The sequence below is a fragment of the Pseudorasbora parva genome, chromosome 10, assembly GCF_024679245.1.
Source record: "Pseudorasbora parva isolate DD20220531a chromosome 10, ASM2467924v1, whole genome shotgun sequence".
Classification (NCBI taxonomy): Eukaryota; Metazoa; Chordata; class Actinopteri; order Cypriniformes; family Gobionidae; genus Pseudorasbora; species Pseudorasbora parva.
Window position 1 is genome coordinate 5,135,209 of NC_090181.1, and position 15,045 is coordinate 5,150,253.

Consider the following 15,045-nt stretch of genomic DNA (forward strand, 5'->3'; position numbering starts at 1 on the left):
CTGCGAAGAATATAGCAAGATATTGCGCTATTCCTGGTTGTGGAAGAACACAGTTGCTGCATAAGCTTCCTTCGGATCATAATATTAGGAATGTGTGGTTGAACTTTATTTTTAATGAAGTTCCAGCTCAATGTGGGGAAGACATTTGTGTGTTCACTTCATTTCACAGCGCAATCACTTGTAAGTCTCAGATCGAGGCTGGATTTGCAGATATATTGACATTAAAACACAATGCTGTGCCTTCTATATTAGATCCGTCAGGAATGGTGCAACATACTTGAGTAAAACGTCTTTTTTAAATGTAATAGTAGTCCCGGGCTATGTGTTTTCTAGACGGGCTACCGAAACGAAAGCACGTCAGCAGGCCGCTGAATCTCAAATAGTGAAATAAGTGAAGTTAATAAACGTAATTTCGGGAGGAGTACGCCCATCTTATCTTTCAATTAATACCAAGGTATAAAACCAGCAGCTCTTCCCCTTTTTAGTTCCTGCAGCATCCCTCCTCCTCCCCTGCTTTTGTACAATTTTGTACACCACACTGGTGGTGGTTGAGGAGAGATCCCTGACATGAGTGTTAAACGCTTTGGGTGTACAGTAGTACACGCTATATAAATTACTCATTCATTCATTATTTTCTTCATTCAATTTTGCCTGTTAAAGGGGGGCACTCGGAGCTCGGGTAGAATATTGTCTCCAAGCCCCTCTATAGCGGACAGCAAGCCAAATCTGTTTACCACTTTCACTAAGATTATATGGGCACACAAACTCATGAATATTCCTTTCTTGATCTAGGTGTGTGTGTTGTGTGTGTGTGTGTGTGTGTGTATGTGTGTGTGTGTGTGTGTGTGTGTGTGTGTGTGTGTGTGTGTGTGTGTGTGTGTGTGTGCTTGTTTTTGTGACATATCAGGACAAAAATGTGTATAATGACATGTGTATGAAACAGGTATTACAGAAAAGGGTGACATATGAGGACATTACCCCATGTCCCCACTTTTCAAAAGGCTTTTAAATCATTCAGGATGAGGTTTTTTGAAAAAGTAAAAATGCAGAATGTTTCCTGTGATGGGTAGGTTTAGGGGCAGGGGCAGTGCAAGGGGATAAAAAATATGGTTTGTACAGTATAAAAACCATTACGCCTATGGAATGTCCCCACAATGTGTGTGTGTGTGTGTGTGTGTGTGTGTGTGTGTGTGTGTGTGTGTGTGTGTGTGTGTGTGTGTGTGTGTGTGTGTGTGTTTGCGCTTATAACCACCGATCGGGCGAGCCAAGTAATACAAAAATAATATTCCAGTAAATCACAGATGGATGAGAAATAAATCAGGAAGTGCATTACAGGCTTGGCGAGGTGTCAATCATAGCACCCATTAGATTAAGCCAGGCAATGCCTTGCCACCAAAGTTTTAAATGGATGGACTTATTAACCAATCAAAAGGTGTCGCTATTTTATGTAAACAGCATTGGTGAATACTACTAGTGTTAACGTTTCCATTCACACCGGTGCATCTGTCAGTTTACGCACACACCTTAGCACAGCTCGCTGACTGTATGACAAACAGTTCTTATCAACTAAATGGGTTTCTTTATACTTTGTAATATCTGTAAATAGTTGCTTTTATTTTTCAGTAACTGTATATTCATTAAAACGTTAAATTTGTAGCCGATTTATTTGAATGTAAAACTACACTTTACAATTACAGATGTTCTAAAATAAAAAGGCTTTTTGAAAGGATGCCTAGGCTTTTCTTGACATACAAGTCACTTACATGTATATTTTACCTTATTTTACTCTTTTCCTATACTACTTTGAGATTTTATGACTCTTGGGGAACAACTTTTTAAGAGTATATTTATGAATATAGACCATGGGTGTCAAGGTTCTGTCACTTCGGTCTAGCTTTCTCTTGGTTGAGTGTGTCCTCTTCTGTCTGTGTGTTATGTTTGTCTTGTGTTGTGTTAGGCTGACAAGCCAGACCCACATCAAGATGTTTGGTCTGGAAACTCACCATTGAAAGGGCTCAATCCGAGGGGCGGGATAAACGGTTGTCCTTCAAACTCCCTCTGCACGCGATAGCGCTACCACCAACCAGAGCAACGAAGGTGAAACAGAGCTTGTTGATAGTATAAACATTCACCGTATCCGGTCAGCAAAACCCCGAACACATCTTCCCTTTTTAAGAATGACTTCAGCTTAACTCCAAGTTTTCCAGAGTCGCGGTCAAAGCTGATTCGAAAGAACGCCGTTTGCCAGTTTCTGTGTTTACTAGAAGCACGCAAGCGCAACCGCCCACCGACTCTATACATGATGTGATTGGCCCGGCAAGAGTTAGGGGAACACAGCTCAGAAGGGTATTGAGAGTTGCTAGATGACACTCGCGGGCAGATTAAATTTGCTGCCGCGTCTTGTTTGGGCGCGTCTAGATTTCTAGGCTAGTGTTGTGTAGCATGCAGCTTGGGTTTTTCACTGGCTCTGTGCTTTCCTGTTGTCATGTTTTGTGAACATGCAGCTTATGAATTTTCATTAGCTGCATGTTCATGTCATGTTTGGTGTGAGCACGTCTGTTATGTGTTTGTGTTTGCCATGTGCTATTGTCTATAGAGGGAATGCACGTGACATCATCGTCAGCTGGAGCGACTGCGCTTATGCCTCACTGAGTGGCAAAAAGACAGTGGCAGCACTGTTTTATAGCGAGAATGCAGCGAAAACACAAAACCAGGCCCGGCGCCAGAGGAGGGGTAGGGGGAGGTTTGTCCATGGACCCCATGGACATAGCTTTTCCGAATTTGAGACGAACTTGGTAATAAGTTACCAAGTGCAATTTTCTCACTCAAACCACTGCCACCTGCTACTGCTTCTGCTTTTAGAGGGAAAAGCTGTCTATAACTGCTTATATGATCTGTAATCCTCTATAATAATTTGTAAAAATAGCTTATTGCTAGTGAAAAGGAGCTAGCAAAAGATCCAGTGTGTATCTGTATTTGCACTCGTCAAATTATTACATTTGTTTTCACTTCGGTGAGTAATGTGTAGAATCTGACAAGATGCTTTTTTACTTCCAGTCTCTGATGTGTTTTCCTGACCCTGAGAGTTGAATTATCCTGTAGGAAATGTAAGTGTGAATCAGTTTTTAGTCGAAATGCTTCTGTTTAGAGTATATAATACAGTAACAGCTATACAGTATCAATTTAAATGTTTTAAATATATTGATATAACATCTGAGAGACAATAAAATACACTTGCATAACATAGAGAAAAGCTTAACTCCAAGTCTTCCAGAGTCGCAGTCAAAACTGATTCGAAAGGCCGCCGTTCGCCAGTTTCTGTGTTTACTAGAAGCACGCAAGCGCAACTCGGCCATCGTCATTATTTTAAGCCCCGCCCACCAACTCTATACACGATGTGATTGGCCTGACCAGAGTTTGGTGATTACAGCTCAGAAGTATATTGAGAGTTGCTAGACACTCACAGGCAGATTAGATTTGCTGCTGCTAGGGTGCGTCTAGATTTCTAGGCTACATTTACCATATCCCATTGCCTGGACTCGTTATGTCTGATTACATCCACATGTGTCTTATTATTCTTGTTAACCCAGCCTATATAAATCCTGTGTTTTCTGTCATTCATTGCAACATTTTGTGTATCGCACTGCATTTCTGAGCGTTCTCCCTCTGGTTACATGTGTTTTTTGGTTTTAACTTTCTGTCTAGTTTTCCGTATTTCCGTTTGCCTGTGTCATGGACCTTGTTTGACATTTGGACTGTTTGCATGTGTGTTTTACCCATTGCCTGTTTTGTGGATTATGATTCTAGATGGCCCTAATAAAACTGCATTTAGATCAATCAAAGTCTGAGCAGTACAGCAGTTATTGACATAATCAAAAGCTTGTCAGCCCATGTAGTTGTGTAGTCATAGTGCAGGTTTATAATCAATTAAACAGGTTAAATTACAACTAAACTGTTTTAAAGTGTGAAAGGTGTTACTTTTATCAGCGCTACTTAGGATGGACCAGTAATTTGTAATTATTGGATGAGAGATTTTGTATTATTATTTTATGGTATTTTATTATTTTATAGTATATATGAATTCCCTATATGTAATGGCGAGTAAATATGTACAAAAAAAATGTTTTAAGAAAATAATTATGGCTGTGTAAAATCTGACAAGATGCCTTTGTCTTCCAGTCTCTGATGTTTTTTTCCTGGCCATTAGTGTTAGACATGAATCAATGATAATTTGTTATTTGGTGGTTCTTTGTTTATTCCATTATTTAATAATTTGTTAGTTGATGGTTCTTTGTTTATTCCATTATTTAATCATAGTTTTTGCTCTTTGCTCAGTCTTGGGTGAATGGTAATGATGGAACTTTTTTAATGGTGACTTTACACTCTTGTCTGTATCTTATGATTACATTTTAACTGAGCTGCTTATAAAATCATAAGCCTGTTCAAAGTCCATTTTGTGAAAAAGAAAGTAAAGAACATCCTGAGGGAAATGTTTGTGTGACTCAGTTTTCGGTTGAAATTCTGCTCTTCAGAGACTGACACAATGGATTTATGAAGTTTGTGTTCAGTTCATTGCTGCTGGACAAGGGTAGGTTTAAAAAAAAAACAATTCTGGATCATGTATTGTTTAATCTGATTTTGCATGTGTTAATATGTTTTTTATTAATTTTTAAAAATTGATTTTCAGATGTTTTAATCACTTTTTTGCGACAAAGACGTATAACTGTATATTTTAACATTGACATATAACAGAAACAGAACTATGCTGTGCAAATGTATGCAGATAGATTGTTTTATATTCAAAGTTATTAATACAATATTGATAGTTAATTTACTGTGTATATGATCAGTGGTTAAACTAAACAGGCATCTAGTTTTGACAGGTAATTATTGATTCAAATACATGTTGTTTAATTTAAAAATAATATTACTAAATAAAGACTCATTGTGTTCATGTATATGTTTAGATTTATGGTATAAAGTAATTAAGCTATTACAGAATGACATTTCTTATGTGCATAATCTTATTTTAGCTATGGATAGGAGATAAAATGGAACTAAGTTGAGATAAAATTGAGCTATGGATAGGAAACGGGTATTAAAGAAGTATCCTAACACGAAAAAAGCTGATCTTAACTTTAGGACAACCCCACTGGTGTCCTACCTTCAAACCTTTTTGAAATATAATGGTAAAAATCACAGTACAAAAAGTCTTTTTTTGAGAATGCTGTTATACATTTATTAATTATACAAAACGAAGAACAATGATGTTTGATTGTAGAGAGACTTTTGTGGACCCAGAGGATGTGCTGTGCTTTGGTTATAAAATACTCATAAATAATTACAGACCCCCATGACACATGATTTTACAGTTAACATTAGTTGACAAATGGTGACCAACATGGCCAATGTGCCAAATGTCACAACCTGGCATATTTAAAAATCTTACAGAAGTTATCAGAGCATCAACCTACATTCGTTTTTCAAGGAGAGAGGAGCTGTCAAAACTGCAGAATAAAACAGGCTTTAACTTTTCAATGGAGCTTATCCAAATTTAAATCTCTGCAGCACTGAAATTAAAAGCACGCTGTTGATTCTCCATTTTGATTTTAGATTTAACTCAGAAGCAAATTGCGTGTTGTTAGTTGTTTGGTAAAAGACCTGACAGTTTATTACTGAACTCAATTGAGCAATTTAAGATTTCTTAACTACAGATAAGATAAAATTTTATAATATAGGATTAGAATCTGAATGCGAGTTATGATTTGTTGCTGTAATACGAATTTGTGGAAAACCCTAAATTAACATAGAATCGAACATTTCTGTTATACACCCATATATAGAACATATATATTTTCTATCTGTTATAGAACATATAATTGTCATACAATTATAAACCTCTATATAGTTGTTCTTAGTAGTCCTCTGGGAGTTATGAAAAATAGTAGTATTGACTAGAAATACTAAGCGTTAAATATTTTAAGTAAATTCATTAATGAAGGAACCATATTCTAAAGTGTTACCAAATAATCTTTTATAATATCCTTTCAATATATCTGAAGTAAAATGTTGTATATTCATGTTCTGAGTTTCCACAGTGCAACCTCTAAAATGAGTCACTATGAGTGGAGAAAAATGGAGGAAGATATTAAGACACATAGAGCAGTATCTCCAGAACCCAGCTGTGTGTCTATAAAGAGTGACAGATCTTTGCCTATTCCCCCTGATTTCAGTGAAGGCATAGTGACCTCTGACCCTGAGTGAGTACAAACATATAAAATATGACAATTTTGGTACAGAAACAATTCCTACTTTTCTAATTTTCCTTTCACTGCCTGAACTGAATATTTTCATATTAGACCTCAGAGTTTGATGGAACATTTTAATTATTTTCTCTGTATTACTGATTTGTCAAAGTTTTCACTGTTCATCTCAATGTTTCTGCAGAGTGAAGAGAGATGATGTGATCAGATCAGTGACGCCCCATCTGACCTGCACTGACTCCGACTGTCAGACCCTCATCAGACAGAGAGTAAAAGACCAGCACAAATCCAGCATGAAGAACAAGTATGAGAGATTATTTGAAGGAATCAAACTAGAAGAGAATCAAATCCTCCTGAACAGTATCTACACACAGCTCTACATCATAGAGGGAGAGAGTGAAGGAGTGAATGAAGAACATGAGGTTTTACAGATGGAGAAAACAGCCAGAACACAAGACACTCCAATCTACTGCAATGACATCTTTAAACCCTTAATTCCACCAGGACATGAGGAGAAAGACCAAATCAAGACTGTTCTTACTAAAGGCATCGCTGGAATTGGAAAAACCGTCTCTGTGCAGAAGTTCATTCTGGACTGGGCTGAGGGAAAAGCCAATCAGGATGTAGTTTTCATGTTTGTGCTTCCATTTCGAGAGCTGAACTTGATTAAAGATCAGCAGTACAATCTCCACAGACTTCTGCTGGATTTTCATCCTGAACTTCAAGATCTGGACTCAAAGATTTATGAGGAGTGTAAAGTTGTGTTCATCTTTGATGGTCTGGATGAAAGCAGAATAACACAGATGTTTACAGATGATGAGAAAGTTTGTGATGTGAATAAGTCTTCATCAGTGGGTGTGTTGATGTCAAACCTCATCAGAGGAAAGCTGCTTCCCTCTGCTCTCATCTGGATCACCTCCAGACCAGCAGCAGCCAATCAGATCCCCTCAAAATACATCAACCGTGTGACAGAAATTCAGGGATTCAATGAGCCTCAGAAGGCGGAATATTTCAGGAAGAGAATTAGTGACGAGCATCAAGCTAACATAATCATCTCGCACATTAGAAGATCAAGAAGCCTCCACATCATGTGTCACATACCCGTCTTCTGCTGGATCTCAGCCACTGTGCTTCAAAAGCTCCTGAAACAAGATGCCAGTGCAGAAATCCCTCAAACTCTGACTGAAATGTACATCCACTTCCTGCTGACTCAGATCAACATGAAGAATCAGAAGTATGATGAGAAAGATCCAGAGAAATTCTTGAAGTCCAACAGAGACATGATTGTGAAACTTGCTGAACTGGCTTTCAATCAGCTAAGGAAGGGCAATGTGATGTTCTATGAGGAGGACCTGATTGAGAGCGGCATAGATATCACTGACGCCTCAGTGTATTCTGGGATTTACACTGAGATCTTTAAGGAGGAATCTGTGGTTCATCAGAACAAAGTCTACTGCTTCATTCATCTGAGCTTTCAGGAGTTTCTAGCTGCTTTCTATCTGTTCTACTCCCATATTGTAAAGAATGATGAATCACTGGAGTTGTTTTTGAAGGAAAAATACCAGTGGTACAATCTGAAAAACTCTCTGTATGATTTACTAAAAGCAGTAGTTGATAAATCCTTACAGAGTGAGAATGGACACCTGGATCTTTTTCTGCGGTTCCTGTTGGGTCTCTCACTGCAGTCCAATCAGAGACTCTTACAGAATCTACTGACACACACAATGAACTGCTCAGGGTCCATCAAGGAAATCATAAAGTACATTCAAGACAAAATCAAGGGCGATGAACGTCTCTCAGCTGACAGATGCATCAATCTGTTCCTTTGTCTGTTCGAAATGAAGGATCAGACTCTGTTCAGAGAAATTCAGGAGTTTGTGAAATCAGAGAATCACTCTGTGAATCAACTCTCTCCATCTCACTGCTCAACAATCGCCTACATGCTTCAGATATCAGAGGAGGTGCTGTATGAGTTTGATCTGAAGAAATACAACACATCAGATGAGGGTAGAAGGAGACTACTGCCAGCTGCGGTGAACTGCAGAAAAGCTCTGTGAGTATTAATTTATGGGAATGAAAATTAAACAGGATGTGTCTGTTTTAAAAAGACAGTAATATTGTAATTTCTTCAATACATTAATCTCCATTACATCTCCAGGACGGAAGCTATTTGAAGATGGCCATATTATTTTATCGTCAGAAATGTTTGTTCCCTCTTGACTCCAAACAATATGTGTAACCTGTCAGACTCAGCTGAGGGACACAAGCATGTGTAGCCTGTCGGCAAACTTTAGTCAAAATGTAAAGATTTTTTCCCACTAAATTCCACTCTGTGTTAAATTCAGTTTAGATTTACAGGGAACATATTTTAAGCATCTCTGCAAATACATCAGTTTAGCCATTTCTGCCCATTTTACTTGAGTTTCTTTTACCAAACAGTTTAGTTTGTTTTAACCATTTTCACCCCTCTGTCTGACTGTTTTTCCTGTTTCCTGAATCAAGAACAGTGCATTTTGGACTTTTCCACATCTTAATTGTATTATTAGTTATATGCCAACTGGAGTAATGTTATCTTTTTATTATGATGTTTAGAAAACAGTTTCTGTCCTTCTTATTACTGCACTGTGACTGAGCATATGTTTCTGAATGGGTGTTGCTGATTAACCATATTTAATTATGTTATAGACTTGCTGGTTGTAATCTCACTGGTCAGTGCTGTGAAAGTTTGTCTTCATTTCTACAATCATCAAACTCCTCACTGAGAGAACTGGACCTGAGTAACAATGACCTGCAGGATTCAGGAGTGAAGCTGCTATCTAAGGGATTGAAGAGTTCACACTGTCAACTCAACATACTGAGGTAATAAAAACAGATAATGGTTTAGTTTATTATAAAATTAAAGATGTCCTCTGTTGTGGTCCTGATCTCTTGGGAAAAAGTGTCCATCAAATATCTATATTTGGTTAGTACATATTTTTTTTCCTGGTAATTGAACCCTTGACTGCAACATTGTTATTGCCAGTGGACATACAGGAATGTCATGCTGACTTAACAACAAATGTATAGTATCTGAATAATTCAGACATAGTTCTAGTCCATATTAAGGACAAATGGTTAGACGTGATCTATATGAGATCGGTGCCATTTCTGTGCAGAACACAGAAAACAGTATTTTAAACCATAATTTCCTCTTTATTAACCATATTTAACCCTATGTTATAGACTTGCTGGTTGTAATCTCACTGGTCAGTGTTGTGAAAGTTTGCCTTCATCCCTACAATCTCCAAACTCCTCACTGAGAGACCTGGACCTGAGTAACAATGACCTGCAGGATTTGGGAGTGAAGCTGCTTTCTGGTGGACTGAAGAGTTCACACTGTCAACTCAGCATACTGAGGTAAGAAGACATGATGGCTAACTTGGTTATGAAATTGAAGATGCCCTCTGCTCTTTTCCTCTGTGTTTCTAATATATCAGCAGACCCCAGCACGTATGAAGATTTTTGGTTTGTATTTTCTTTAGCTTAATGTTTAAGATTGATCTTTAGATTAATAGCTTAATCACTGATTAAATTGTAAAAGTTGTAAGAAATACAGATGAACAGAAACTGTTAATGAGATCAAATCTGCTCCAGCAACACTGTGGCATTAAGTTAAACACTGAACCAAGAGTTACTTTAGCTAAACTGAACCTGAATCAGCAATCTGAATAAATGATTCAAGCAGAGTTACAGGAATCTAAAAACACTGTGACATGAATCCCTTTAAAATGATCTCCAATCCCATATGATGTGATGTTGAGTGATTATGTGGTTGATTGTAGATTATCTGGATGTATGGTGACAGAGAAAGGCTGCTATTATCTGGCTTCAGCTCTGCGTTCAAACCCCTCACACCTGAGAGAGCTGTATCTGAGCTACAATCACCCAGGGCAATCATTAGTCAAGCTGCTCTCTAATCCAAACTACAGACTGGAAAAACTCAAGTATGTTCAACACTAACAATCATCCTGTCATTTGTGTTTGGATATATGTCCGTTATAGATCTTATGTGCCAGAGAAACAAACACGCAGCCATCTTTAGAATTTTGTGTTTAAAGTTCTGTTTTGCGATAGCTCTGTTTTTTTCTATGGCATCACTGTTGATAATTAACTTGTAAAGTGGATCGACTTATTGTTAACAACAGTCATAATGAGCATTGTAATGTTTGAAGGGGAGTAGTCATTAGACAGAGAAGATTCCTGCCATGTGTGTTTGGACCATAGACCGTAAAAAAATATGGACGACTCGACATCATCCGTTTCCGCTTGCCATATTTGGCAAGGCGCGGCGCGGACATCTTGGGACCGAGTCTGCGCAGTAGCGATTTCGGGACCGGAGTTGCGCAGTAGAGCGCAGGAAGTAGAGCAGGAAGTACAGCCGCGATATCAAAAGCCCGCCCACACTCTCGCAGATGCAGAACAATTAATTATGTTGGTGTGAAATAAACAGTTATGGAAATGTAGAAATTAAAGCTAAAGCTCTAATCTGCTCCCAAAAATTTCGAAAAAAGTCCGTTAGCGCCTCAGTGACAACTTCACTCAGAGAAGCCGTCAGTCTCAGCTGTCAATCATGACGTCACACCCCCCGTTTTATAGCATCAAATAACTAACTCAAACTAAACTTATTTTTAAAACGAACACCTGAAATGAAATCATCGTGATGATAACTGCCTTCAGTGACATAAACTAACTTTGGGGAAACATTTTTGAAGTGTAATTTTATTATTTAGATTGCCTAGCGTCCATTAGAAATCACAGAGGGGCGGCTATACTGGGACCGGTCATCGGGGGGCGATCGAGGCGCGAAAGCTTCAGTAAATGAGAGGGAGACTGCAGGCTTGGTTTGGACATGTAAGCACTATAAAGTCATTGAAAACTATATTTACTATTGACTATTTACATAGATCCCTGCATACATCACACACATTAAATATACACTGATCAGGCATAACATTATGAACACTGAGAGGTGAAGTAAATTATTATTTCTTCATCACAGCACCTGTTAGTGGGAGGATATATTAGACAGCAAGTGAACATTTTGTCTTCAAAGTTGATGCTGAAAGCAGGAAAAAATGGGCTAGCATAAGGATTTGAACAAGTTTAACAAGGACCAAAAAAAGCTCATTGATGCACGTAGGCTGGACCGTGTGGTCTGATCAAACCAACGAGCTACCATAGCTCAAATTTCTCAATAAGTTAATTCTGGTTCTAATAGAAAGGTGTCAAAATAAAATGAATTACGATTTGTTGTGAATGGGGCACAACAAAAATAATAATAAGTGAATACTTATTACCATATTTAATTATCATAGTATTTAGATTGGACACAAACACTATAGTTTTATATGGAGACATTTGATAAGAAACATTATATTTTTAAGTATCTTACTTTTATTTCAAAACAAACATGTGGAACGGGGCATATAGAGATTTGTGTGAGTTTTCAGTAAAAATTATTAAGTTCAAGTTTCAGAATTGTTGTATGAATTGAACTAGCGGTATAATATGTACTACTGCAAACATTCAACACACAAAATTGCAGAGTCTCCCTGTCAATCTTCAACCAGATCATTTGAAAACATGAGCAGGAACAATGTTTCTGAAAGTTTTCTTTTAACTAAAAAAGGCAATTTGGCTCCTATATTTTATTTGTATATTCTTCCTTATTTAATTGGAATGTTTTTTTATAGTGTGGATCATGGAGGAGAGATCAGGATTAGAACAGGACCACCGAAATGTAGGACACACACACACAAACACACACACATACATACTGGTTTCCATGTTTTATGGGGACTTTCCATTTACTATATTTAATATTTTATCATGCACAAACTGTATATTCTATCACCTATGTCATGCATTAATTTGTACACACACGCTTAAATTATTGTTTTTATGTTATAAATGTTAAAATCTCTTATTGTGTCCAGATGCATCTGAACTCTCACTGGATTTAAACACAGCAAACACTCATCTTTCTCTGTCCGAGAGGAATAGAAAGGTGACATATGCAGGTGAGAAGCAGCCATATCCTTATCATCCAGACAGATTTGAGTGGTGCTATCAGGTTCTGTGTAGAGAGAGTCTGACTGGACGCTGTTACTGGGAGGCTGAGTGGAGTGGGAGGGCAGTTAATATATCCGTGACATATAAAGGAATCAGCAGGAAAGAACGGAGTGACGACTCTTGGTTTGGATTCAGTGCAAAGTCATGGAGTCTGAACTGGTTCATTGACAAATTCACTGCCTGTCACAATAATAAGAGCTCAGTCATATCTGTCCCTTCATGTGACTCTAAGAGAGTTGGAGTGTATCTGAACTGGCCGGCCGGCACTCTGTCCTTCTACAATGTCTCTGACACACACACACTCACACACTTACACACATTCAACAGCACATTCACTGAACCCCTCTATGCTGGATTTGGGGTTTATTATGATAGTTCAGTGTCTCTGTGTGAGATTAAACCGCTTCGAGTGAGAAACAAATGAGACACTCACATTATCTCTCTCTCTTTAATTCACACAGCTTTAAACTCTCTTCTAATCTTAATTTCGGTGTGTAAATAGAAACACACACGTTGACTTCAGTCTAAATGAGACAAACCACAGACTTCTATTTTTTATAAAGACATTTGAACCTGGCTTAACAGGAGTTTTTTATTTCTGAGTCAAGAGTGCCACCTTGAGGAAGATTTGAGTTTCTTGCTCACAGGAAACAGTTCTTAGCAACCATTTGCTCTGTTACTATGGTAACTACCCCAGAACAGAGTTAATCATCTAAACACACTTCATTACAAATGTTAAAGGTAGGGTAGGTAGAAATGATCTAAAACACATTTGTCCAAATTTGTTTAAACGTTCTTTATATGTCAATACATAATTAAAATGTAAGTACTCTAAAAAAAAAAAAGTATAAAAATCACGTGACTCTAGACGTTTTAATCTGCAATAAACACAGCTCATTATTTTTGTTCGGGACGAAACAAGTGATTGGCTTGGGCGACTCACTCTCTCTCTCGCTACAATGGCAACCACCGCTTTCGCTACAGGTTCTGCCCACACATGCACGCCCGCACCCCAGGAAGAGCAAAAGCCTTCAAAATGCACACTGCCGGGTTTTGCAGTCAGCAAAGGCAAACAAAGGAAGACAGTAGGCGTACAAGTAAAGGCAATGCACAAAAAGTGTTTGGATAACTAAAGAAATCAAACGCGAGTAAATATGGGCGTGGCTTTCCAACAATGTCGAGAACTGAGGGACCTCAAGGGGCTGAAAAACGACTCATTTCTGCTGGACAGGTAATCTTTCATTTTGATTAAAAAAAAATTCGGTTTATGTTTTCATGAAGCATGAATCACTAGCACATGTAGCTGCCTAATATAGCTAACATAACATTACTTAGGATAAAGTTACAATATTATACACTTAGCCATTAGTAGAGATGATAAACACTCAATACGCTTAGTTCAAGTTGATCACTGTCGTGTTGAATTGTGCAAAATTTAACTTTAGATAACAAAATGCCTGTGTAAAAGCTAGTACACCGCATCCAGGAACTTTTTTTAGAACTAAGTTAGCTTTAGCTACTACTAATCAACAATGCTTTCATCATGGAAACTCTTACATGCAAAACACAGTATTTGTTATGAATCTTACACGAAATTCATCTTATTCACAGTATGCCTGATGTTATTGGGGGGGGAAAATGTATCAATGCTACCCGTTTTTAGCTTTGCCTTATAAAATATAACTAGCTCGTTACCGAATTAAACAAAAATATATTTTAAACTTTACCAGTATCGGTATTCTAACTTGATAGTGAGTACTAAAAGACATCTTATTTGTTTATATTCATACTGATAAAGTTAGATGTTTTATTACATGTGATTCTGACATGATGTCACTACATGCACACCGCTCCTCTCAGGTCAATAATCCGTCTTCCAGCTGATTGGTCGGTGAGGCGCGTTCATGTGTTTTGGGGGCGTGGCTTTGGAAAGAGCCCAAAAGGGAGAAGGTGGAGTGAATGGAAATAATGAGCTGTCTTTAAAACAATCTTGAGAGGTCTGTATTGATATATGAAGAACGTTTAAACGAATTTGGAAGCAAAGTTTTTTAACCAATTCTTACCTACCCCACCTTTAAAGGCTGTGGAGCTCATCTTATGCTCCATGTGGAAGGTTGACTAATCACTCCATCTCAGTCAAACTAATTGTTCAATAGAGCTGAAGATGTGGATTTAGTCTCTGTAGACTAGAGAGTCAATGATCAGGACAGTGAGAATTTCTCATAGTTGTAGAGCTTCTATACATTCAGTGATCAATGTTGTCATTAACTATAATGAACTATTGTGTCTTGAGCTCAACATTATTATGGGCTGATATTTTATTCTCAAATTATGTGTTTTAACCTGTTGCTTCCTAATACTTAGTCATTTAATAGAAAAATATAATTAACTATATATTTATAACTATGAGAAGACTATGTCATTATTAATAATTGTAATTTTTAATCAATTAAATAAATTCTTACATTTTGTTTGTGTTCCATTTTGTACATTTTTCCATGTGTTCCTACATGCTTTGTATGTCAGCCTGGCAAACAATTATGTCTGCATAATGCAATGAAACACGTCAAATTATCACAAATAAAACTATTGACTCCAAGTGTAACTATGCAATATGCTTACAAAATAATTTCAAATCCAAATTTTTAAAAATAAATATTTGAATAAATTG

General features: G+C 37.5%; 1 protein-coding gene across 1 annotated transcript in view; it reads left to right on the forward strand.

Moving 5' to 3' along the window:
- LOC137090821 (uncharacterized) overlaps positions 1–14,722 on the forward strand; it is a 31,386-nt gene extending 16,664 nt beyond the window's left edge. The window contains exons 11-18 of the mRNA XM_067454774.1: positions 1,958–1,989; positions 6,063–6,260; positions 6,448–8,316; positions 8,949–9,122; positions 9,486–9,659; positions 10,085–10,246; positions 11,996–12,042; positions 12,239–14,722. Of these exons, the coding sequence (XP_067310875.1) occupies positions 1,958–1,989; positions 6,063–6,260; positions 6,448–8,316; positions 8,949–9,122; positions 9,486–9,659; positions 10,085–10,246; positions 11,996–12,042; positions 12,239–12,798 (3,216 nt within the window). The 3' untranslated portion in view covers positions 12,799–14,722. The remainder of the gene's footprint in view (positions 1–1,957; positions 1,990–6,062; positions 6,261–6,447; positions 8,317–8,948; positions 9,123–9,485; positions 9,660–10,084; positions 10,247–11,995; positions 12,043–12,238) is intronic.
- The last annotated feature ends 323 nt before the right edge of the window (positions 14,723–15,045 follow it).